We start from the raw sequence: 25,953 nt of genomic DNA, 5'->3' as shown, positions 1-25,953 counted from the left end.
GTGCCTTTGATTGACAGATCTCATTTCAGAATTGTGGCTAATCATGAATTCAGAAAAGAAAATTGAAATACAGTGTAGCTTAACATGATGTGGACTGTGCACTGTTGTGAGAGGATCTGACGCAAGCAGATATCTATGGGAGTTCAGCAGATTCCAGCTCTACAGGAGCAAAAGTGAGTGTTGCCATGCTGTCAGTGAGGAGACATCCGCTGAAACTGGCCCCTCTACACAGGCCGTCTGTGTCAGCGTTCCCAAACAAAAGAGATCTGATCCACAGCCGCTTGTCCAAGCACCAATCACACAGCCAGAGGAGACGGATATTCAGTTACAACAGTCCAGTTCACCCAGTCATCAGCACAACACATCACTGCAACTACTAATTAAAAAGGTTTCTGTTTCACTAACCCTCATACTCAGGGTTATGGCAAAGACTTGAGAATATGGCACGAACTGTGGTACTATATTTGAGTGACAACAGCACACAAGATATCACCAATTCAACCACAACGTTTTACATGAGCACATGTTGCCCTGCCTAAATTGACCAATGTAACTTATATAAGAATCTATTTACACTGCATGCTGTTATGGCGGTTGTACAGTAGTCATGGCCTGTGATCTCAGAGTTAAAATTAGAATCAATCATTAGCATTGATCAGAGAGACTGGTTTAGAGTTCAGCCTAAAGCTCCCACCAATGTCTCAAATGAATAAAAACCCAAAACATCCCCCACTTTAATACCACATAATACCAAAAAAAAAAAAAAAATTAATAAATCATGTACTTATAAAAGATATTAATATTATACTGATGTCATTATCCCAATATCCCTTTAACCATTACAGTGTTAAAAGTGTATAAAAGACATAAAACATGTTTACTACTTACAAAATGTGTCATCATGATGACCAAAACATCTAATCTTTTGACAGATTCTTAAAAAATAAAATTTGCTGGTTAGGATCCAACAATGAAAAAAAATAAATAAATAAATAAATAAATAAATAATATATATATATATATACACACACATATAAAATAATACTAAAAAAAAACAAAAAAAAAAAAAACATACACACTACAGTTCAAAAGTTTGGTAAGGGTCAGTTTTCATGTTCTTTAAAGAAGTCTCTTATGCTCACCAAGGCATAAAGATGAAAAAATACATGATTAAAAATAATTAAAAAAAAAAAAAGTAATATTGTGAAATAGCATTACAGTTTAAAATAAATTGTAAAATGTACTTTATTCCCGTGATGGCAAAGCTGAATTTTTACTCCAATCTTCAGTGTCACATGATCCTTCAGAAATCATTCTAATATGCTGACTTTGTGCTCAAGAAACATTTCTATTCTACTATTATCTAAGTCGAAAACAGCCGAGCTCCTTAATATTTTTGTGGAAACCATGAAAGATTTTTCAGGGTCCTTTGATGAATCGAAATGTTCAAAAGCACAGCATTTGTTTGAAATGGAAATTGTTTGTAACATTATAAATAACATTATCTATAGTCACTTTTTATCAAATTAATGCATTCTTGTCGATTAAAAGTACAAATTTCTTTAAAAATATAACTGACCCCAAACTTTTGAATGGTAGTGTATATACATTTTTTGTTCCTTGTCTGTCAATTCATTGACATGAACCTGGATCTTTTCATCATATCACTTACACCTCCAATATTATGTATGCAATAATAAATCTTGAGAAACAATATAATAGACATTTCAGATTGAAGCTGAAATTCAAATCCTCATAGCTCCTCTTCCTCCCACAGTGCACTACCTTACAGCACCACCTCTCAATAAGTCTCCCACATACCTTATCCAATGAAAACGTGCCCCAAGAATTGGCAAGCCACAAGGCACTGGAAGAAGCTCTGACTTTAGCTGTGCTTTTGGTGGGGCTCTTTTTCACACTATCCCTCAGGTTGGTGAACTTTCCTCTGCTCTTGGTGGAGGCTGGAAGGGTGCAGGAGCTGTACTGTGGAACCCTGTGGGACTCCAGATGAGTCTGCTGGAAGTTGAGAAGGGCGGGCTGAGGCAGGTGAGGCAGCGGCTGCTGCTGCTGCTGGTGCAGATGGTGGTGGAAATGATGATGGAATTGCGGTTGTTGCACCAACTGTTTCGGCGTTCGGGTCAGCGTATTGTGCACGTGTCCAACCCTCTGTTGCATTCTGGGATGGTTGCAGTTGGCCATCTCCGTCACCCCGGTCCGACAGTCCACGTAAGCGCCGCAGCAGTATTCATGGTTGTTTGTATAGGTGGTCATTGTTTTCCAAGCAGAGGGGCACCACAGCAGACCATCAGGTGGACGCCAGGTGAAATGATGGGGAACGCAGCCCGAAGAGTGATGCGCTTACTTTGCTGAGCAATCGGGAAGGAGAGAGAGGACACACCGTGGTTGTAAATCTGGTCCTTTTCCCCTGGCTCCTCTCTTCTGCCAGCCTCTCTCACAGTCTATCTCTCTTTCTGCCTCACTCGCTCTCATCCCCCTGCACTTGCTCACCAATTAATGAGCTCCAATGGGCACTGCACATGACAGCACACAGTCTCTTCTGCAGGCATGAATAATCAATGCTCCATTCTTGATTTCTGCATTGGCGTCCGGACGATCTGCACGTTGCTCTTTGGACAACAGCAGATTTGCACCCTAACGTTTGAGATTCACAAGGCTTTTTGTAGTCTGATTCCCTTTTCAAAGCATTAACACGGGTCACAAAGTGAGAGGTCACAGCGGATAAACGCAATCTCTATTAGATGCTCAGCAAGAGGGTGGGCGAACAGCCCGGTGCGGTGTATCAGAGCATATGATGGTGGAGCAGAGCCTTGCTATGACCTTATTTTACTAAACTATTATTCACAACTAATCTGCATTTGCACCTGCACTGTAAGATCTTTTACACAGTCCTGTGTTATTTAATGTGAGCCATAAAGTACTGACAGCTGGACGGTGGTCGTTCATTTAAGCCCATAGGGTTTCTATAGAACATCCAATTGAACTTGCTGTATGTTATATGCAGCTTATATAAAAGAGTAATCTCTGAATCGCTTAAAATCACAGTAAAAACCATATCTATATTATTTAAATAGACTTTTTATTTAACCAGTTTCTTATAGAATATAAAATAAGATAATCCTTTACTATCATTAGTGCAGTGATCCTACATGTCGTTTTCACATATTGTCCAATTAAATAAACGGACGCTTCAGGGCCTGAAGAGTGGGGACCGCGATGAGAGACTGCTTCTGCATTAGGATTGGACAGTTGTAAATGTACCGTTTCCTGTTGACTGCACCTTTTAATGTACCCTGTCCTGTTTCTTATGGGGCTGTGGGTGAGAAAGGGAGAGGAGGAGGAGGAGGAATAGAGAGAGAAAAAGCAAAGCTTGTGCCTGAGGCTTTTGAAAGTATGCCACCAAAGAATGGACACTAAAAGGAATATATATTAGTAGTATCGCATAAACTAAAAAACAAAACCTAGAGAGTTATGATAATGTTGAAAACTATACATCAAAAGACTGCATTAACGGTATATACACGTCCAAAATTGTCTTTAAACAGTGATTCACAACCAGTGGTACATGGAATGATTTAAACATTAAAAAAATAGGTTAAAAACATAAAAAAATAATAATTACTTATAAGAATGAATAATATCACAAAATTTTCAGGTTTCTTTTTAAGGAAAGAAAACAGTAATGTGTTCAAATTTTGTTTAAACATTTTTTGTGGATGATACTCATAGCAGATTTACAGTATTGCAACTTAGTTTATCTGCTTTTCACCCACATTATCAATTGTTGTTGATTGTGATGGTAACACTTTGCTTAAAGCCTTTTAATGTACATTGCATTATAAATGTATTCATATTATAAATTATAATGTATTATATCTTTTCATAAATAATTGTAACCAAATTGTAACCAAAATGCATTATAATATTTGCAGATTCCTTGTTACATCTAAAATTGGTTGTTTGTTGTGTGTTTTAATGTGTTATACTGTGTTCAATGAATAGATAGATCAGTATAACTGTGGTTACAATTATTCATGAGACCATACAATGCATTATAAGGTGCATTACAAGACATAAGTAATTCATTAAATATACATTTTTAATGCATTATATATAAAGGCTTTAAGTACAGTGTTACCATTTTTTTTTTTGGTTAACTTTAATGATGTTAATGATAATGCTAAATGATTAATAGGAGCACATTTTTGATCTGGAGTTGGTGAAGGGGTATTTGAGCCTTAATAAAAAGAGCTGTAGGGGTACATAAAAAAAAAAAAAAAAGTTAGAAAATCCCTTCAAAAATTATTAAAATTTAAAATAAAAAAAATGATTTAATGTGCTACATATAATCTCTGGATAGTGGCCTTGTTGATTTGTTTCATATGAAATGCACAGACACACCTCCTGCTGTACAGCAGATGGCTCCATACACACAGACATGTTCAGGTTGGAGGAAAGCAAACAAGGCCACACACTGCACACATCAACCATCCACATCAATGTGAAAATATTCAGTCCTCAGTGTGGCGCCATACAGTCTGGCATCAGCATATTATTTGAGGTCCATTAATACCACAAGACAACTTAAATCAAGTTAAAGGTAGGAATGTAACAATATTAAATTTTTGACCAAGACAATAATTATTTTCATGTTATGGTATGTTAAACTAAATAATAAAAAATAAAAAAAAAGTAAAAAAGTAATGTTTTTTTTAAACATTAAAAACTAAAATCATTTTAAATGCTACAAGGGAATTTAGGCAATATAATAATGTGTAGTATAAAAAAAAAAAATTGAGATTTGCTGAGGATTACATTTAACAGTGTTATTAAAATATACATGTTTTAAAGATTAACTTTAACAATATTAAAGATGAACTTTAATCATCTAATAAATGTAAAAATGGGATTTGAGCATGCACAAATACTGTTCAATACTGACCGATACAGACTATGGTACAGATATGTATATTGTGTTTCCACTTTTCAGGGAAATTAACCTACAAATGACTTATGTTAAACTATAATAGATAATAGTATTTTAAAATTGAAACAATATTTACAAATCAATTTTAAATGACAGTTTAAAGCTTATTTGCGCATTTTTTTCCCAATGTTAAAATACCTTTATAGAGATTCCTTAACAGAGATTCAAATGTACAACTGGAAACAATGAGTGCGTTGAAAAGGGTACAGAAGCACATGTCTAAATCAGTAGAGATCACAGAAATTGGATGCTAATGCAGTGTAGAACATTGAAGCATTGATCTCTAACAGAAGCAGAAGCCTGAAGCACATCCTTGAGCTTGAAAACCCAGTTCAACACAAGCAGTGTTCATGTTTAGCCAAAGGCTAGACTTAGGACAACATCTTATATTATAAGCCTGCATTTCCCACTGAACAGACTAATCAATAAAGACTCCTGTTCACCGGGATTGCCAGTGCGTTCTTTCACTGACACACGATCTTGATAGACATCACACTGCCCTGCTTCTGTCTTCTTTGAATCTAATGAACTCATTCACAAACTAGCAGGCACTGAATGCTCACTGAAAACCAAAAGAACAGGTGATTGACTCCTTTTGCATATTTCTGACCAAAAAGAACATAGTAAATTGATACATTACATTTATTCAATAGGTCTCCACTACATGACACTCAACAGAAGTCATTGAGATGCATTCACTTCTGAGATCAATCTTTTTATAATATGGTGTAAAGCCACTACGGAGCTATAAATGCATACCAACTTAAAGACACAATTTTATTGTCTGCACTTCATCTGAACATTATCTAAACCACAACTGAAACTCTATCAATAATTCTAATAGCTATTCTATTCAGCTACAGTGAAACGCTGTAAAGAGAACAACAACATGAAAAACCACAACACGCAATAAAGGTGGTGTGCGATTTTAATACAAATGTTTCCTCTCACACTTTGTGGCGCTAAAAAAAAAAAAAAAAAAAAAATTCTGTTCGTTTAAAAATAAAATAAAAATCTTGATCAGCCTGACAGAAAAACTGGGATGGGACTATCTTTTGAAATCTGTCACCATTTTTGCATTTCCTTCTTCAAAGATGAAGTGTGTATATTGAAATTCTGTCTTTCATTTCACTGAAAGGCAGCATTAACTGTTAATACACTGTCTTTGAAAAGATCAAGATATTATTTTGAGCTTCCTAATCAACTCACAACAATATGACTCAATCTATGGCATGAGTTTATGGTGACTCAATCTATCTGACTGACCAATGGCAGCCAAGGGAGAGTTCTGGAAATCTACTGTTAAATAAAAAACATTGTGAGGAATTATATTCTTGAGCAAAAAAGACTATAATAATAATAATAATAATAATAATAATAATAATAATTGTTGTTGTTAATGTTTATAAATAAATAATTCATTTAACATTATTTAAAAACAACATTTTATTATTATTATTTTTATTATTATTACTATTACTATTATTATTTATATATTATTATTCATAAGTTTATTATTTATATTTATATATATATTTATATTTATATATCTTATATAATATAATATTTATTATAAATATTTATATATTTATAAGTTTGTGGTGGGTTCATTTGTCTGACTGACCAATGGCAGCCAACGGAGAGTTCTGCAAATCTACTTTAAAAAAAAAAAAAAAAAACACACTGGGAGGTATTATAGTCTTGAGCAAACAAGACTATAATAATAATAATAATAATAATAATAATAATAATAATAATAATAAATTATTATTATTAATGTGTTTATAAATAAATGTAACATTATTTAAAAATAACAACAATAAAAAATAATAATTATTTATATTTATAAATGAACATTTATAAATTATTATTAGCAGTATTATTATTGCTGTTGTTATTAATTTTGTAAATAAATAATTATATGACGCTTAATTTAATAAAAGACACTTTTTCTTATTAAATCATATGATACTTAAATCCTTTTCCTAAAGGTTAGCTTGACCGTATTTTAGGTCACACTTTATATTAGGTGTCCGTAACTACTATGTACAATGTACTTGCTGTGTTCATGTTATATTGCAAAACACTTTTGCTGCTATTGAGTTGGGATACGGGTAAGGTTGGGGACAGGTTTGGTGGTATGGGTAGGTTTAAAGGTGGGTTAAATGGGAAGGGAAGGGTCAACAGTGTAATTATAGATGTAAATCACAGAAATTAATTAAGCTGTAAATCACATGCAGGTATTTTTCAAAATATAAATACAATGTAAAAGCATGTGTGTACAGAATAAGTGCTTTGTATCAAATGATTAATTTAAATGTTAGTACATAGTAGTTAAAGACACCTAATATAAAGTGGGATTGTATTTTACATCATGAGTTGTAACTTTACTCCATAATGCGAGTGGTGGTAGCCCTGCACTCAAAAGCCAGTAACCACAGTCACTATTATACACTTGTACAACACACTTAACACCAATCCGGTCAAGAGGTGCTGCCACTGCAAATGATCTACAACACATTGTTTGGATTAAAACAGCAGCTTAATGGCAAATTATCAATTAACGAGCACTCAAATCGCTTTGCCCTCTGCAAAACCACCTCTAATGCGTCCTCTCGTACAGACTGCAGCCAAAGGATGCGTCAAAACAGGATCTGTATCGTCTTAAAAGGAGAAGCGAAATGTTCATTCCTGTTGCCATGATTCACTGTGGAGAATGTCTCCTACACACACACAACCCACAGATCTCTCTCCTCCACCTCCCCCGGCCAGCACGCACAGGAACGCTGCATCTCTTCAGCCGGAGAAATACTCATCTCCCTGAAGAAGAAGAAATTTTAATCTACTACAGCCTTGCTGAAGCCATAAATTACACCAGGAAGGAGGGTCCCTCTTTTGTCTCAGCTGAACTAATAGGGTTAATGGGCAGGGTCACAGAGGGTGATTGGGTGGCTATTACGATGGTGATTGATGAAGCGACGGCCGACTCATCTGCTGTTTACCCAAGAGCAAGAGTTGCACCTGCACATCGCCCATGATGAAAGAGACGATGTCATACAAAGCTCCATGTTCAACAGATATGAGAAATAAATAAACAAGTGCTGCCACATGATGAAATGTCCTTGCTTGACGATCGCTATGGCAACACCATGGCAACAGCTGAAGCTGCAGTGAGACCTGCGAGGCTATGCATGCTCTCAGGAAGACTGCAGCTCTACGGATCTTAAACTGGTTCTCTTGAATTAACATCATTAAGTAATTTTGCAAGCCATTTCTTATAATATTGCACTGAAACTTCAGGTCCGTGTATTCACATGATTTTATTCATGCCACTTCCTACAGTTCATTTAATGAGAATTCAGCTATGAAATTCAGCTATACAATCTTAAAAATACAGGTTCCAAAAGGGCGTTTTCACATGCAGCAACACCATAGAACTATTTTTGGTTCAACAAAGAACAGTGAACAGTTCTTAAAAGAACCATTTTTTTCTTAGTGTAAAGAACATTTCACCATTATAAAGAACCTTGTGTGTAACAGAAAGGTTAGATGAATGTTAAAGGTTCTACATGGAAACAGATGCCAATAAAGAACATTAATTTCTTAAGAATGTAATAAATCAAGACTCACTGTATGTATGGAAATGTATACTGCATGAGGTAGCTGGTGACACCTATTAGGGTGTATACATCAAAAACATGGTAACATTATTAGTTTCCATAAATGGTTACACAAATGCTAATGCAACTACATCAATTAATTTAGTTCCTAATTTCACCTGTGCCACACACACACATACACATATATTGAGGTGCAGTGGCTTAGCTGTGCTTGAGATCTTGGTGGGTGGATGATTGAAGCCTGGCGTATCATTGCAATGCCTTTACCAGAAATAGATCAACAGAAGCAAGTAGAACATGGAAAACTTATACAGATGTGCCGCATACATACGCATGTCACACAAAAGTCTGAGTCCACACTGAAAATATGTAATTTAAAATATCATTTAGATCTAGAAATAAATAAAAGGTTTTACACAAACTTGGAGGTCATGCAACTTGAAGTGCTTCTAACATTAAAAAAAAAGGAGAACTGCATTGTACATGTACACATACACAGCATGATGATACCCTTTAAACCAGATACAAAATGGTCAAAGAGTCAGTGAAATTACTATTTAGCACTTTCTTTTTCATTGGCTGCTTCAAAACCTCTCTTTATTTTAATACAATGATAATTAGGCAGCCCGCATGTAGAAGCACCGCTACAAAAAGCACTGCTCTAAGGGAAATGCCATCATCTTTAGATGCCATGCTCTTTCGGTCTCTCTAAGCTTTTGTGGAAAAACTGATCAAATACTTTGCATTTTTCCAGTTAAATAATTTCCCTCCTTCAGTATAAGATGAATTTCATGCTCATAAATTATGTTTGATTCAAAGCACAGATCTGCATGTTTTTCGTTTTCTCATTAGGCGGATCCATGACTTCAAATGGTCCATAAATCTAACAGCCAACGGCTTCACATTACCTTTGAGTCTTAGCAATAACTCTCCCGCCCTTTTGTGAGATCAAGGTGAAGCCAAAATTTTACATGGTATGTGTCATTTGATACATTCAGCTGTGACATTTAAATATAGTTAACACTGATTGAAGATGCCATATATCATGCAAATAGCAAGTAAAAAAAAAAATTCCACAAAGGTGGATTAATACTTTTAGGCTTCCAGACAAACATAATGCAGCACTTCTAATGTGACCATCTCTGCAAAACAATGTAAGGTGAAGCAAATAAAATTAATTACATTATGCCATCAGCACTGGATCACTGTAGACTTTCAGCTAAAAGAATAACAAACAAAAATCAAAATTCTGCCATTATTTATTCTCCCTCCAAATCTGTGTGACTATTTTGTTCGCGAAACACAAAAAGTGGATTTCTGAACAATATCCTGGCAATTCTAAGGCAGATACAAGTAAATGAAAGTGAAAGAAGACTGGGACACCCAAGTTCCAAAATGGAGAATAAAGAAAACACACTAAAAAGTATCATAAAATTGGTCCTATGACTCATACACTAATTACAACTCAACTCACTGACTCAATGATCTGGTCACAGCAGTTAAGAGCTCAATGGAGGGGAAGATTATCAATCAATAACGACTTTCATTTTGTTCTGTCCATCAGACAATGCCATCATACTGCTCCAGAAAACTTGAAAGTTGGAATTATGGCACAGTTTTTTGAAGTTTGAAAGATCCGGTCCCCATTCACTGGGCTACTGTAACATTACTTAAAATGACCTGATGGTGATTAAACAACGACACCTGCAGTAGTACATTCCTAAAAAGTTTTCAGTGTTCATAATGCCTGTCCAACTCCACAATGGTCTAGTGAGTTGCATTGGGTTGCATCACAAATCCATGGTCTCTCCTATGCACGTGTTGCTTTGCTCTTATATCACTTCATATTCAATGTTTGTAGTGTACCAGACTCAGTATGGCAATAATTATATGCACTTATATTCAAATAATAATATTTGATTGTCTGCAGATGACCCAAATCAACTCACAGCTGATCAACGTCTACCTAAAGGAATATGATGCCTATCACAGCATCCCTATATAAGGTCTATTCAGTATTATCAGCAGCTTTATTGCATTGCTCAGGAGCTAATTTACTCTATCTTCAGCTCCTCCTCTCGTCTACGGTCAGGCCTTCTTTTGAATCTTTTATCTTGATTTATGTTGTTACATTAAATTATTGTCATTAAGAACATTAATGATATCTGCAATACATTTATGTTGGTTCTGTTCTGTTTACCCTGAGGGGGTTATTCGCAGTGCTGACTGGTTATGATTAGGCTGCATGGATGGGCAGGGAGTTCTTGTCCAGAGCAGAGCCATACTGCCAATCCAAACTATATGCAAATTGTCAATCATCTGGCAATAGTGGTCCTGACAGAATTAAAACTACATTCATCAAGTATCCATTTGTAAGCTGTTCATAAAGTGTGTACTGTTCATGGAAGGCTTCTAACTGTCACCCAACACACAAATTACAAATTATGACCTGAAAGTTTAAAGCATTCCCAGACTCTATTTTCAGAATATTTCCAGAATCTACTTTCACTATATATCACAAAAAAAAAGAACAAACTGTGTAATGTTGATATCATTGGGAAGAATTGCTGGTTTGGCCCTTTTGAAAACATTCATGAAAAAGAGATGCAGTTATCAACAGTCAATGGCAGGAATAAAAGAACTGACTGTAAAGCCCTTTTGTTGCAGCTTCTAATTGTCTTGCTTTCATTCCAGGGCATGACCCCCCCATGACACAATGAGTGAACGTGTTCTTGGGATCAGAACCAGCCTACCAGGCAGACAACCTTTTTTTTTGGTCTGCTCCCTCAGGTCACTTATGGCCAGAAAGAAGGAGCAGAACTGCTTTGACTTAACTGCTTCACATGATTAGATTCAAGAGGACTATCATTCACCAACTGAGTGCTTTCCTCTACCTATGGGAAGCAGATACTTCAACTGTCCAGTATGATTATGTATTGTAACTCTCAATTAAATGGGCTTTCACTGAATAGCTCAGCCAATTCATTGAACACATAAGTATCTTTTTACCTGCACTTTCTCACAAGCAATGTGAGTATCAGGGCTAGATATTTTCTGCTCATAACAATGTTAATAATATGTGATGTTGTTACACTAAAGTTAGGCATTGCAAACATAAAAAGACAAACTAAGCAAATAAAAGGATTAAGACATTGAAAGATGTAGATGTGTCACTCCAGACAAGAAAACTCCAATAAAACCAAATCATTTCTACCAAAAGGATAACATACTGGCACTGCTTATTACTAGCAAAAGTCCTACCAAAAGGTAGATGTACCAAAGCTATGTTTCCAGTCAACATCCCATGATATAATATGTTATTGCTTTTGCAAACAGTGAAAGGACAAACTAAGCAAATAAATGGCACATTTAATTCTGAAAGGATTAGGTGGTGTTGAAAGACGTAGATATTTCACTCCAGCCAGAAACCCCAACAAAACCAAACCCGGAATGGCTAAAATATGCATTCTCAAGAGCTCAACTAGTTTACAGTGATGTTTCCTAACACTTGCCTCAAGTACGCGTGCATCTCATGCAGCAGGTGTGCTGTGGCGAAGAGTTACCTGGCTCGCTCCTGCAGTGATGCAGTCGCTGAAGGCACCGCGTCGTGTGAAGAAGGCCAGCAGCTGCTGCCAGCGAGAGGAAGACGAAGGCAGTTCTTCACTGGAGCTCCGTTTGGCCCACTGCCTCTGTTTGGACCCTGGGGCAGCATGACCGGATGCGGTGTTGGCCCGACCGCCTCGCGGGTACAGCGTGTTGTTTCCGAAGATGTAGTTCATCACAGCCCTTGGGGCCAGGACAGATCCGCAACAGCTGTCAAGCGCCGAGGCAGTTCGGAAAGTGGAAGCGTGGCAGAAGAGGGAGGGTGCACCTGGATAAGGTTACAGCATCCTCTCACGGATCTGACGACGGAACAATGTAAGTGTGAAGTCGGAGCCGACAGCCCAAAATCCATCCGTAGTCCAACTCACAACCTTCCTGTCCTCACCAGCTGAGAGATCAAGTGTATAGCAGTCTCATGCTGGAAGGTGGAGTGGGCAGCAAGAAGGGAGGAGGTGATCGTGCTGCCCACGAGTGGTGCACGCTACTCTGGGCTGTGACTCCAGCTCCAGACGAGCTGAGACCTGAGAAAGGATCAATGAAGGACCGAGGAGCTCTCTGTGCATGGGGGAGAACCTAAGAGCCTGAAGAAGCAGGAAATGGGTTCAATTAACTGGCAAGCGTTGCAGTCAAAAGCCCACAGTTCTCCAGGGATTCTTAATCTAAATGGACTGGGGCTACAAGATCGTCCACGAGCAGGTATCAATCACATCACTTTCTTAAAAGCAAAAGAAAGCCTTGCACTGCGCATTAAATATAGATGCTGGCATTCAGGGTGGTACCCTGATGAAAAAGAAACGATTGGTGTTGTTGTAGTCCTTTTTTTCTTAGGCATGGCCACACTCGGAGGACTCCAGTTCTCCGGCTGATCATTAGAGCCAGCCGAGCCACAAAAACTATTTCAGCAAAGCTATTGATTTTTCCCTCCTCCTTGCACTTTAGACTAAAAGCTTCATTGTCGGAAAAGATACGATTACCTAATGATTATAAAACTTTGTGCTAGCAAACATACTCACGGCTCCGACCGAGAGAGAGAGGCATAGATCCAGTGTGATCCAGAGGTAAAGGTAAATCCAAAAAGCGAGCGTGCGCTACGCATTCAGAAGAAGATGACGATTCCATGCTGTCTGGATGCTCCTTCTGACACGGATCAGCTTTCACACGCTGCAGTCTCTTTCCACACACATGTGATTCAGTGAGGGGGAGACAAAAGGCTGTGCCTTCACAGGCAGAAAAAAGAGAGAAAGCGATTGCAAAAATAACCTTGTCTTTGTTAATAAGACTAGAATTCCTGCAGATCTCCACCACGGCAACGCTCCGCAGTCAAACCTATTGACGGCGGCTCTGTGCCAGTAAAAACTATCCAAGGTGTGCCACAGGTGTCAAATGAGGTAACAGACATTGTCACAGCTTGTGCCTCTATTCCCCCAGGACCAAAACCATGGCAACAGCTTCCACATCAAATAAAGCAAGCAACCCCACAGAGCCTGAGCCCTGCCTTCTCCACCACCTAAATAGCTTATATTCACAGGGCTTTAATAGAAATTAAAGAACCACATGCGATGGGCCTTTTACAACACAGCATCTGAACGGAGATACTGGCAACCGTCTTCAGTGATACCAGCAATTTTCAAATTAGTACAAGGGGAAAAAACAAACAAACAAACAAAACTATGACGTCCTTTTGTGCTTAAGGGAAATAATGGCACTAAAGCTGCTTTAAAAAAAATACTGTAATTGCATACAGTATTTGCATTTACTAAATAAACAATAAAAGGGATGCAAATTAAATCAATTAAACAATTAATTAAATTTGTTTCTTTAAAAAAAAAAAAAAATTTATATTTATATATATATATATATATATATATATATATATATATATATATATATAATCTCTTTCATTATATATACATATATATATTTCATTTAACAGTTCTATTTGAAAGTCTATGTAACCCAACAATGACACAGATCACTGCCTTGAGACAATGCCCCAAGACATGCTTTCTTGCATTCTCATTTAAATTTGACCTTCTAAATGTTGGAGTGTATCAATAATTCATCAGCAATTAAATAAAAACACTGTGCATTTATTTTTCATGAGTGTTGCTATGGACCCCTCACCATGGCATACCGACTTCATGGACACCTCGAAAATCCAGACCCCCAACACCACGGCAGCTCAAGACTCTATGGTTTAAACTAGTATAGTGTTAAATGACTTGACAAGACACTGAGATTCATTGTGCTGTATAATTGTAACAATGACACTAGATCCAGATCTAGTTCTCTGATCCAATTTAGGTGTCATATATCAACAGCTGGACTTGACAATTACATGATAGTGTGAAAGTTTACAAACTTTATCCATACCTAGACATGTAGCTAAATGCAAATAATAAAATGCATACGTAATCATAGCTATGAGGATAACAAAATAGATAAGTTTAATGTTTAAGAGGGAGGGGAAAAAACTTCCTTGTTGACATTAAAGGGTTAGTTCACCCAAAAATTAATTACTCACCCTCATGTCGTTCCACACCCGTAAAACCTTCGTTCATCTTCCTAACAAAAATTAAGATATTTTTGATGAAATCCGAGAGGTATATGACTCGTTCATAGACAGCAATATAATCAACACTTTCAAGGTCCAGAAAGGCACTAAAGACATTGTTAAAATAGACATGTGAGTGCAGTGGTTGAACCTTATTTTTATGAAGCGACAAGAATACTTTTTGTGCGCAAAAACAAAACAAAAATAACGATTTTATTCAACAATCTCTTCTCTTCCCTGTCATTATCCTTACGTAGTTGCCGCAGTAAGCACAGTGAAGGCTTCCATGTTTGCGTCCGAATGCCGGTTCAGTATTGGCCAAAGCTGATCACGTGATCAGCTCCTGACGCAGGAGCCAGCCAATGATGAGTCAGCGTTCTGACATAGAATCTTGAAGTGCTGGATGTGAACAACGTATGAGAATGACACAGGAGAGAAGATATTGTTGAATAAAGTTGTTATTTTTGGTTTGTTTTTGTGCACAAAAAGTATTCTTGTCACTTCATAAAATTAGGGTTGAACCACTGCAGTCACGTTAACTGTTTTAACAACATCTTTCTGGACTTTGAAAGTGGTGATTATATTGCTGTCTATGGACGAGTCATATACCTCTCAGAGTCAAAAATATCTTAATTTGTGTTCTAAAGATGAACGAAGGTCTTAAGGGTGTGGAACGACATGAGGGTGAGTAATTAATGACAGAATTTTAATTTTTGGGTGAACTAACCCTTTAACATGCACATCTAATCAAAGATTATTTTAGTATTTTAGAAAAAATTCATCCAATAAACTTGGTAGAAGTAGACAAATTCCAAGATTCCAACATGGATACTCTCTCATTCTCAAAAATAAATAACAAAACTGCAACAACTACAACCAAGACTACATTAAATTAAATTTAATAATAACTGGAATTTGTGCTGACCGGAATTTTGCGTGTTGAATTATCGGCTGTCGGGAACAGAAATTTGACATATTTCCATATTCAGAAATATCTATATGTCAAGTTACTAAGCTCACATATTGTTGGGTTTATGCAGTTAATGGTGATATTAATAAAATTGTTAACAGTCAAATGGAATCCAATAAGATTAAACACTGAAGTTTTATTAATATTATCTAGGGACTTTTTCCTTTTTGCTTTTGTATGTTAAACTATTTTGCTACTGGATTGAGTCGCCACTTAATGTCTAATGTAAAATCTGTGTACTGAAGCAAAACTGCTCGAGGCTTTATTGCACTGCTGATGAAGCAAAGTGCTGTAGAATGGCAAATCATTTTTTACAGATAAGACAAGCTCTGTCACATTGATAGACACAGGATTGATACTGCACTTCTGTGACTGTCAGAGCAGAACGTCAATGTACCAACGAACACAAAATGTTCAGTTCAGCCTATGACATGTAAGAGAGAGGCGTGATCATTTAATTACTGTACAGCTCATTTATTTCCCTATAGAGCAAAAGACTACAAAGCAAGCAGTAATATGGCTTCTGCAGACTGTATTATGCCACATAAGAAAACAGAAAAGCAGAGAAAGAATAGGGGGGAAAAGAAAACCATTGCAAATGCATAAAGACCTATGCATCTCAGACACATTACTGATGTCAATCACCATTTTGTTGCCATTTTATGCTTCCTTTGTTCATGTGTAATTTAGATTACTACTGTTTTTATAATAGCAGTAAAATGTAGGTGGTGCTTGTCTATGCAAAACTCGCTGCAATATTAGGACGCTCTGGGATGTTGTCAGTTGCTAAGATGCTCATGGTTGCTAGGAGCCAACAGATCTCACACCCAAATCTATATCATACTCAGGTCCCTAGATCATTTAAATCTATTGTTTTTGTTTCGTTTTTTTATTCACCAGCCAAAATTAATTCAACTGCTTACAATATTAATGTATAAACATTAATATTAATTTGTTCTCTTATCAAACAAGAATGGCTCGGCAAATACCATTAATTAAAAATTATCTATATGAGATTGGTGTTGCATACAATGGGGTCCAACACTGGAGACGACTACAGGGAAAAATTTTAACTGTATTATCAGCACATTTTTCAAATGTAACTTTATTATCAGCATAACTACGGCGAAAAGCTGAACCAAAAAAAAAAAGATCAGTATTTCTTAGTATGTGATATGTAAAATCTGATGATCATGTCCTATTTGTCATAACATTTCTTTGTACTAAATGTTTAAAAATACATCTTGATTCCCAGATTTACAATGGTGACTTTTGGACTCCATTGTATAAATTTATAAATTAATAAATTTCATTTTAATATAAATTATATTAAATTAAATTAAATTAAATTAAATGTAATAAAAATTCCACTTCATATACAGAAACCTGTACCGCTTTAATCTTGACAACACTGTGGTTCGATAAATAAAATTACCAACTGAATCTAATGTAAAACATTTTGGACAGGACTTCTTACAATGCTTTTGTTTGTTTTTTTCCACAAACTAGAACCTGTTTTCTACTACTATTATACACTCAAACTCAAAAGCATGCTCTCACATACAGACATTCATTTTAAAGGTGTCTCTCCATTCTAATAAGCAGCTGTCTCTTTTGTTTACCACCTCATAGCCTCTGAGCCGTTCCTCCTTTTCCCCAACCACCAGCATTATGGGCAATCAATCGATAGCACAATACAAGGACAAAAGCCTTCAGAGCGTCCCTTGCCTCTTCCTCAAGCTCTCAGTCTCAAGGCCAAATGAATTTCAGCAGTAAACACGCAAAGAGATGAGCAGTTATTTAAGAGATGGCGTGTTGAGCACTTGGGGTGACAATAAAAATGGCATGTGGTGCTACTCTACATGCGAACGCGCATATCTTCTGTCGGCAGACACCGCATGATTGTTCCATTATCATCTTCGCAGTACATTTTTCCTTTCATGGTCACAGAGACACAATTACATTAAAGGTACAAAAATGCAGGACCACCGAGAGACTTTTAAAATGCAGCCTATCTAATGATAAGAAAAAGACATGGGGATGAGCTCATGTAATGAGCTTTAGTTATTCATCTGTTTATACTGCTTCTAACATACATATATTATATTATATTATATAATTTTTACTGAATTTATTCAAAAATGAAAATGCCTTCTTCATTTACTCACCTACATACATATTGTATTTCTTCTGTGAAAGATCTCTTCCAAATAATACCAAACTAAAAAAAAAAAAAAAAGCATATTAAAAGTATCATAAAGGTGGTTAATGCAATCAAATAACTAATTATATTCCAAGTCTTCTAAAGCCATTTAATAGATTGTTGTGAGGAAAGACAGGCACACAAGTCATTTGGACTACTTTTTAGACACTTTGAAGCTTGCCATTATAAATAAACATCTACTTTTGTTGTATGGAAAACAGCTGCACTGCCACTCTGCCTATTATCACTTCATTCTACAGAAGCAAGAAACTAAATCGGGTTTAAAAAAAAAAAAAAAAAAAAGCATAACTGTAAATTATGACAGAACTTTCAGTTTGGGTAAACTGTCACTTTAAGGGTTTTAAAGAAGTTTATCATGCTAAGAGAGTAAAAAACAATTCTATCACAGCATGAAAAAATATGTTTTGTTTTCTTTACAAAATAGGAAGTTTGGGCCACCTACAATATTTGCAAGGTAAAACAATCCATAACATTTAAACTTCACTACAGCTTAGGGCTGGGCGATATGGCAAAAAAATAAAATCTCGATTTTTTTCAGAATGATTGACCGAGTCACGATTTTGATTTTTTTTTTTTAGTGTTTGACTAGTCAACTTAAAAACTTAACTACAATATGATTTAAGTAACATTCTCTTTATTAACAATCTGATTAAAAAAAAGTTCCATTCCAAGTGCATCACACATGAAGTGATCAACATGGTGTAAATGTAAAACAATTTATTAAATATCTTTGTAGAAGTATGCCTGAAATATGAAGGCAAATGTTGTACGAACTTACCTTAAACACATCCTATATACTCAGAAATAATATAAAATTAGAAAATGCTAAATATTTCTTAGCCAAAAAGTAATAGCAATAAATAACACCAGTAATAGGCTATTATTAACAGCAAATGCTTTGTAAAAACAGAAAACAGCAGCAACTTTCAGTCTGTCACCATCATGCAAACATGAAATATCAAACAGGTTTACAGGTTTTTGCATTCCATTGCGCTATTTGTCCTATTGTTTTTATGGTTGGCGGGCATGTTTAGGTATTGCACTTGTGTCTCGCGTCTTTTGCAGCGTCTCACCCATGAAACGGCATTCTAAAAACACGGCGGTCAAGTTAAAAAAAAAAAAAAAAAAAAAAAGCTCAATTCGCGTTTAATAACTTTGCCTTTTTTTCCCTCATTCCACTGCCTGCATCTCATTTTTATAACGCAATAACGCATTTCTGAATGAACAGACGCTTAAGAATAGTGATGTGTTCTATGTTCATAGAGCGTCACATGAGAGTGGTTAATCGGGCGCGCCGGCGCCATCATGAGGTCGGATCATTTTCTTCTTCTAATACGGTCATTGCGGTATTGTCAACATGTCTAATTGTAACGCTTGCTAACATTTTTATTCAAAATCATGATTTCTGGATTAAAAACATAATAAAATCGAGGCAAAACATTAAATTTGCATTAATCGGAAATCTCGCCCAGCCCTACTACAGTTAAACCAAACCAAACTGAAAACAAACCGAAAACAAACCAAAACTAATTGAAAACAAACCAAAAAAAACAAATCCAAACCAAAAACGAACTAAAACTAACTGAATACAAACCAAAAAACCAAACCCAAACAAACCAAACCCAAACAAACCAAACCAAACCAAAAACAAACCAAAACTAACTGAAAACAAAAAACCAAAACAAACCAAAAAACCAAACCAAACCCAAACAAACCAAACTGAAAACCAAAACAAAAAAGAGACATGGTAATGGTAGAAAAAAAATTGACGTGAGGAAAAACTATATATTTCAATGCTTTTGCATTCTCTCACAAAACTTTTGCGTTCCCCTGAAAAAAAGTGTCCGCTCGTAAAACTCGCAAACAAAACAAAAATTGGAAAACTTTTAAAAAGAAACAAGGCGTATGCTGCAGCTACTTTGCAGTTAAACTGGACAGTTCAAATCTGTGCATATTTCAGTATGAAAGTACATAGCAAATGTAACAAAAGCAAAAATATAAACTTACACCTTTAAAAGCATGTCCGTAAAGCTCTGCAATTAAAAAGGAGGATGTTACTGCGGAGGCAATATTTTCCTCCTCTTGTCCCTTTCGTCTGTCCTGTGATTTACATGCACGGCTCAAAGTCATTCTGTCTGGAGCAAACGCGTCCTGTGGGCATGCATTCCACAAACCTGTTTCACATATATAATACTAACTATTACCCACCAGCAACTGCAGCTGCATTCTCTTGGTCCTCCTAATGCTACTGATCAGACGTCGTCCCATCTTTTTTGCGTACCAAATAGAGGCCAGCATGTCACTTACGAGTCCGGAGGTGAAACCCAGCACAGCGTGGCATCCAGGGTTTGACACACCACCCGATACAGCAGGGTACTCCTCAGCTCTGATCCGAACTCCCCACCCACCCCCAGAAGCTGCGTCAAGGTGATCCCATGATGCAGTGCACGCAGGATAGGATAGTGAGAAAGGGGGCTAGGAGCTTGTCCCCGCTTGAGCCCGCCAAAGAGCTTCACGGGTGAACACGTGGACCTGCATGCTGGCCGTAAGGGGACGGCTGGTGCTACAGGACTCTAAACTGTGGTCTGTTAGATTCCCTAAGAATGACACAGCTCATTTTTCAGTAATGCTGTCTCTCTCTCCCCCTCCTCCCCTGTGTTCCTCCTCTTTGCTCTCAGCTAGACTAACGAAGGCTTTCAGACAGACAGGGAGGACGTGGTTCAGAGCAGACCGATGACTGGAACACAAGCGGTACGAAGCAGAGACAGCAACGTGGCTGGAACACCAACAGTATCAGAGGCAGACTGGCATAACTGGGCGTCATATTATTCAGGTAGCTCTTGTCAAAAGTTACACACTTAACACAATGAGGTCTAGAAACAATTAATCTCAGCTGCTCGGCTGAAGCAGGTAGCAGGATCCTCCAGTAGCATCTTCTCTGTTGGCATCTTTGCTCACTGGGTTATTCTTTTCAAGCCAATCACCAGAGCTGTAAATGTCATAAGACTAATCACTCTAAAGACACAGGAAAAGTAGATCACTAATTGGTTGATCGCAACCCCAAAACTTTCACCAGTGACTATCCTGAGCTGACATCCAAGGCAGCAGACAAGGAAAAATAGAAGCCCATTTCACACTTCAAGCCCCTCCAAAAACAATAAGGCATAAAATAATAATAATAACAATACTTTTATGCAGCAAGGATGCACTAAAATTGATCAAAAGTGACAGTAACAACATTTATAATATTACAAAAGGTTTTTATTTAAAATAAATGCTCTTCTTTTGTGAAAAAAAAAAAAATCAGTTAAAAAACATTTTGTAGCTTTCAACATTGGTAATAATACGAAATTTAATAATAATAATAAAAAAATGTTTGTCAGCTTTGTCATCAAATGAATAAATTACATTTTAAAATATGTTAAAATAGAAAACATTTCACAATATTAAAATTTGAACTTTTTTATTTATATATAAAAAAAAAAATGTAAAAAAATTTGCAGCCTCGGTGAGCACAAGAGACTTTTTAAAAAAATTAATTGAAAAAATAATTGAAAAAAAAAAATTAAAAAAAAAAAAAATCTTACGAACCCCAAACTTTTGTTCCTGTCTTACTTTCCTGCCTATTACTTCATGCCATATCATGACAGGTGTTCAGTTCTCTACAGAAAGCTTTTAGCGAAATGTCAAAATGCTAATGTTTAGGTTCTGGTAATGGATAACTTGGTCCACCAGGTTATATCACCTCTTTAGGCCCAAAATATCCACCAAAGAGTTGACAACAATTTCACAGAAGAGCACATTTGAGTAATGACAGTTACTGTAGATGTTCCAAATATTCACATCAGCTTCTATGAGGTCACATCCTTCAACTCTGAGGCAAAATGCCCAATCTCTGATAAGTGAATGACATTGCTAAAGAAGTTAGTCGGACGCTATTTCCGCAACAGTAAACAAAAACTACCAAGTAACGCACATGGATCAAAGTGATTTAAAGGTGATTTATTGTTTTAAAGGAATTAAATAACTATTAAGTATTAAAAGGATTAAGGGAATAGATAAAAGTAAAAACAGTAAAATAAGTACTGCAGTTGTGAAGTAATCAGTTTAAACTATTTGCAAATAATATTTTGTTTTAAAATATGCACACATTCACTCTTACTGATATCTGATATGTCGAAAATGCAAAACGTTTGTCTCGTCACATTCAGTTATGAGTTACGTGAATCAAATGTAAATTTACTAATTTACATTCAAAACAGATTTTTTTTTTTTTTTTTAAAGTTGAGCTGTTTGCATCTTTGGATATTACTGTCGGTCGTTCAGCATTCCTCTCATAGAACAGTTAAATATTAATGTTTAGCTGCTACTTTCCACTCACTCTTTCAGAGGTAAAACTAAAGTGTTGCACTGGAATTCATACTCATCTTCTGTAAACAGTAAGACCCGCCTTCTTTGATTTGATTGGTCATCTCACTTATTTTGACATTGACAAGTGCTGTTAGACTGTTGAGACAGAGCAACCTAAAAACTTAACTTTTTGTCATCCAAATAACAAACAGAGTTGTGCATAATAAAGTGCAGCAGAGCAGCATCATATCAAACATTGTGAGACAATTTGGCCATTTCTGGGGAGAATTGTCCCTCTAAAAGTCTGTGGTGGCTATATATCTAACATATACTCTACATTTCATACAGTTATAAGTATCATACCATCTACATTTAAAATTTATAATGAACGACTGCTATATAAAGAGTGAAAAACACATCTTAGGCCTACCTAATGCAGAGGAAGCTGTCTCTTTTCAGAGTTGCGTAGATGTTAATAGTGGAAGCGTCAGAGTTAGAGCCTCCTCTCCTTTAGTTGTGGGTTTATTTATTTATTTATTTATTTTTTTGAATAAATATCCATTTAGTTTGGTTAGCTATTTAGCATAAGCCTAAACTATAACGGGAACAGAACGAGTAGAGAGTCCTATCGTGTACCGTGATATGATTCGTGAGTTGGGAGAGAATAGGTTTCTTGTTTTGTTTTTTGTTTTTTAGTATAGTATTTAAAATGATTTAGTCCTAATTTACGCATTCTACTCGCTAAAATGATAGGATAAGACAAATAAAATGAGAAAATGTGAATTATATTTATTTTTATTCATAGCTCCCACAAAATCATAAATGGCTCTGGTCTGGAGGGGCAGTGTGATTTTTTTTTTAAAATGACATGATTCTTTTAAGGAAGCTTACTGGCAGCCATGGAGCCATTTGGTCTCCTTGTCATCAGCTGTTATGCGTCACTTTATTTGGTAACACATGGGATTTGAAGTCTTCACTCAGCGCCCCACCACAGATCCACTTGTCCCCACAGAGGCTACAGGCTAAAACAAATTACTGATTGTACCTGAGTCAGAAAAGCACCTTATTAGAATTCAAGGCAGAGCGAGGCAGAAACGCCTCCACCTCCAGCTCCCATTACTTTATATGGCTGGACAAAACTAATGCACTTACTGCCCTGCAGCTCCAGCCGCATTACTGCATAACTCTCCACTGCTGATGACAAGCACTAAAGACATGAACACAATACAAACATGGAAAAGCCCAAGACCAGAGAACATGAAAAGGTTAGTTCACCCAAAAATAAAAGTGCAGTCATCATCTCCTTAACCATGAGGTCTTGCCAAACATGTCTATGCTACACTATTACTTCTTCAGTGGAACACAAAAGGAGAATTTTTATTATTATTATTAATTTATTATTTTTTTTTTTAATCTTCATGCAGCTCTTTACATACAATGACAGGGTCACTTAGTCACAACAGGTGCATGATGAGGTTACTAATTCAATAGTCTTTAATAAACTAACCAAATAGGTTGACCACCAGGTTATTGCTCTGTTGCAGGACAGTAGATGTAATTTTGCGAGACACACGTGTGAGAGATAAATTTACTACTATTATATTATGTAAATACTGATTTACATTAGTTGGATAGCCTATTTGCCACTGCGCTGGATGATTACATGTTTTAAATCGCCAACAAGCTTTGTTTATTGTGACCGGTCGGCTCTGTGACTGGCACTCAATTTGCGCAGGTTTGAGAGATACAATGTAATTTACTCTATAGGGCCCATTCAGTGTGCTAAATATAATGAACTGAGTAACAGGCTTGTACGTTAAAAAATAAATAAATAAATAAATAACATTTAATTCTAAAATAAATTTCCTTATGTAGTGACTACTTTGTCTCTTGGCAAACAATAAATGTGTTTTACTGGATTCAGTGCATCTTGAACTGGTATTTCTTGTTGGATCTGGCAGGTTTAATCAGGATGTTCTTATCCAGTATGTATCTAGATGTCCAGTATGTCCTGGCTGGTATTTGACAACTTTTGATGAGAGCTACACTGATTCCTTTGCTCCATCCAACAGTTGTCATCAGCAGAAAAATTCTCCAGAAAAAAATGCTCTAGAACATGACGGCTGCACAAATGGATTTTTAAACGGCAATCGCATTTTTAGTGTTGTATTTCTTGTTGTGGTAATGTAATTTCAGGGTAGGAAAACAAAAATAATACATTCATAATTGAAATGCGGGACACTGCTTGCAGGACGTGGGACAAAGCTCCCAATTTTGGGACTGGTCACCCTAAAAATAAAACACGATATCACAAGAGAAAATTGACAGGAATACAAACTAGCATAAACACACTCAAGGTAAAGAGGATAACCGACAACTAGGACAGTGAACTAAGGGCTATATACCGTACACAGGGAACAAATGATAAGACTAAACGAGACACACGTGCAAATCACAATTAACAATGAAAACAAACGCGGACATACAGAAACCAAGGAAACTGAAACTAAACAGAGCAGGGAAACAGGAAATAAAGGAAACCGAACAGAATATCAAATAAGAGTCCATAGAACCAAACAGAACCATTACACTGAGGTGTGTGAAGAAGATTTCTTTTTGGGTGAACTAATCTTTTAAGAACTATATTAAACAATCAACAGAAAACAATCACCTCATTTAGGAAATAAACTACTTTATTGTCTATATAATATACAGTGGAATGCAAAAGTCTATACCACATAGCTTATAGTGTATATTGCATTCATTTATATTTCCATTACAAATGTTTTTAAATTATATTTTTAATATAACGTGGTCTCAGATATTGGCACCCCACTGTACTGTATATTTTAAAGGATTAGTTCACTTTAAAATCAAAATTACTCTATAATTTACTCACCCTCAAGCCATCCTAGGTGTATATGACTTTCTTCTTTCAGACGAACACAATCGGAGTTATATTAATAAACACCCTGATGCTCCCAAGCTCCCAAGGCAGTGCACGGAAACCACCTGTCTGAAGCTCAAATAAGTGCATCCATCCATCATAAACGTACTCCACACGGCTCCAGGGGGTTGATAAAGGCCTTCTGAAGCAAAGCGATGCATGTGTGTAAGAAAAATATCCATATTTAACACGTTATAAAGTAAAATATATACTAGCTTCCGGCCAAACAGCCTTACAGATTCTACTTATGCGACGTACTACTGGTATTACGCTGCGCCATGACGTACTACGCTACGTCCTACGTTACGCAAGTTACACTTTTGGAGCTGTGTGGAGTACGTTTATGATGGATGGATGCATTATGATGGATTTTGAGCTTCAAACAGGTGGTTTCCGTGCACTGCCATTATAAAGCTTGGAAGCATCAGGGTGATTATTAATATAACTCCGATTGTATTTGTCAGAAAGAAGAAAGTCATATACACCTAGGATGACTTGAGGGTGAGTAAATCATGGGGTAATTTTCATTTTAAAGTGAACTAATCCTTTAATGAAGAGATGACAACTGGCCTGAACAATTCTGGGGGGGGGTATTATTAAGCAGCACAACTGTTTTCAACATCAATGATAATTGATAATGATAAGAAATGTTTCTTGAGCATCAAATCAGCATTTTAATA

The 25,953-nt window shown here is 36.3% G+C and overlaps 1 protein-coding gene and 1 long non-coding RNA gene across 35 annotated transcripts in view; one reads left to right on the top strand and one right to left on the bottom strand.

The window, feature by feature from the left end:
- The window catches only part of dlg1a (discs large MAGUK scaffold protein 1a), a 133,686-nt gene that overhangs the window by 50,829 nt on the left and 56,904 nt on the right, over nucleotides 1–25,953 (bottom strand). For 4 of the 34 annotated variants that reach the window (XM_051896287.1, XM_051896278.1, XM_051896279.1 and 1 more), the window contains exon 1: nucleotides 12,189–12,599. The exons of 26 other annotated variants lie outside the window; for them this stretch is intronic. In XM_051896287.1, coding sequence (XP_051752247.1) covers nucleotides 12,189–12,404 — 216 coding nt within the window. In that variant the 5' untranslated portion in view covers nucleotides 12,405–12,599. Of the gene's footprint in view, nucleotides 1–1,821; nucleotides 2,409–12,188; nucleotides 12,600–20,184; nucleotides 20,260–25,953 lie in introns of those variants that run through there. 4 more of the 34 variants (XM_051896281.1, XM_051896282.1, XM_051896270.1 and 1 more) reach the window with 2 other exon arrangements.
- LOC127513979 (uncharacterized) overlaps nucleotides 12,776–25,953 on the top strand; it is a 48,328-nt gene continuing 35,150 nt past the window's right edge. Inside the window, exons 1-2 of the long non-coding RNA XR_007930539.1 lie at nucleotides 12,776–12,924; nucleotides 20,655–20,809. This is a non-coding gene — a long non-coding RNA (uncharacterized LOC127513979). The remainder of the gene's footprint in view (nucleotides 12,925–20,654; nucleotides 20,810–25,953) is intronic.

Source organism: Ctenopharyngodon idella, chromosome 6 (genome assembly GCF_019924925.1).
Source record: "Ctenopharyngodon idella isolate HZGC_01 chromosome 6, HZGC01, whole genome shotgun sequence".
Lineage (NCBI taxonomy): Eukaryota > Metazoa > Chordata > Actinopteri > Cypriniformes > Xenocyprididae > Ctenopharyngodon > Ctenopharyngodon idella.
Note: the sequence above shows the minus strand (reverse complement) of the source record. Positions and strands in the feature narration are given on the sequence as shown.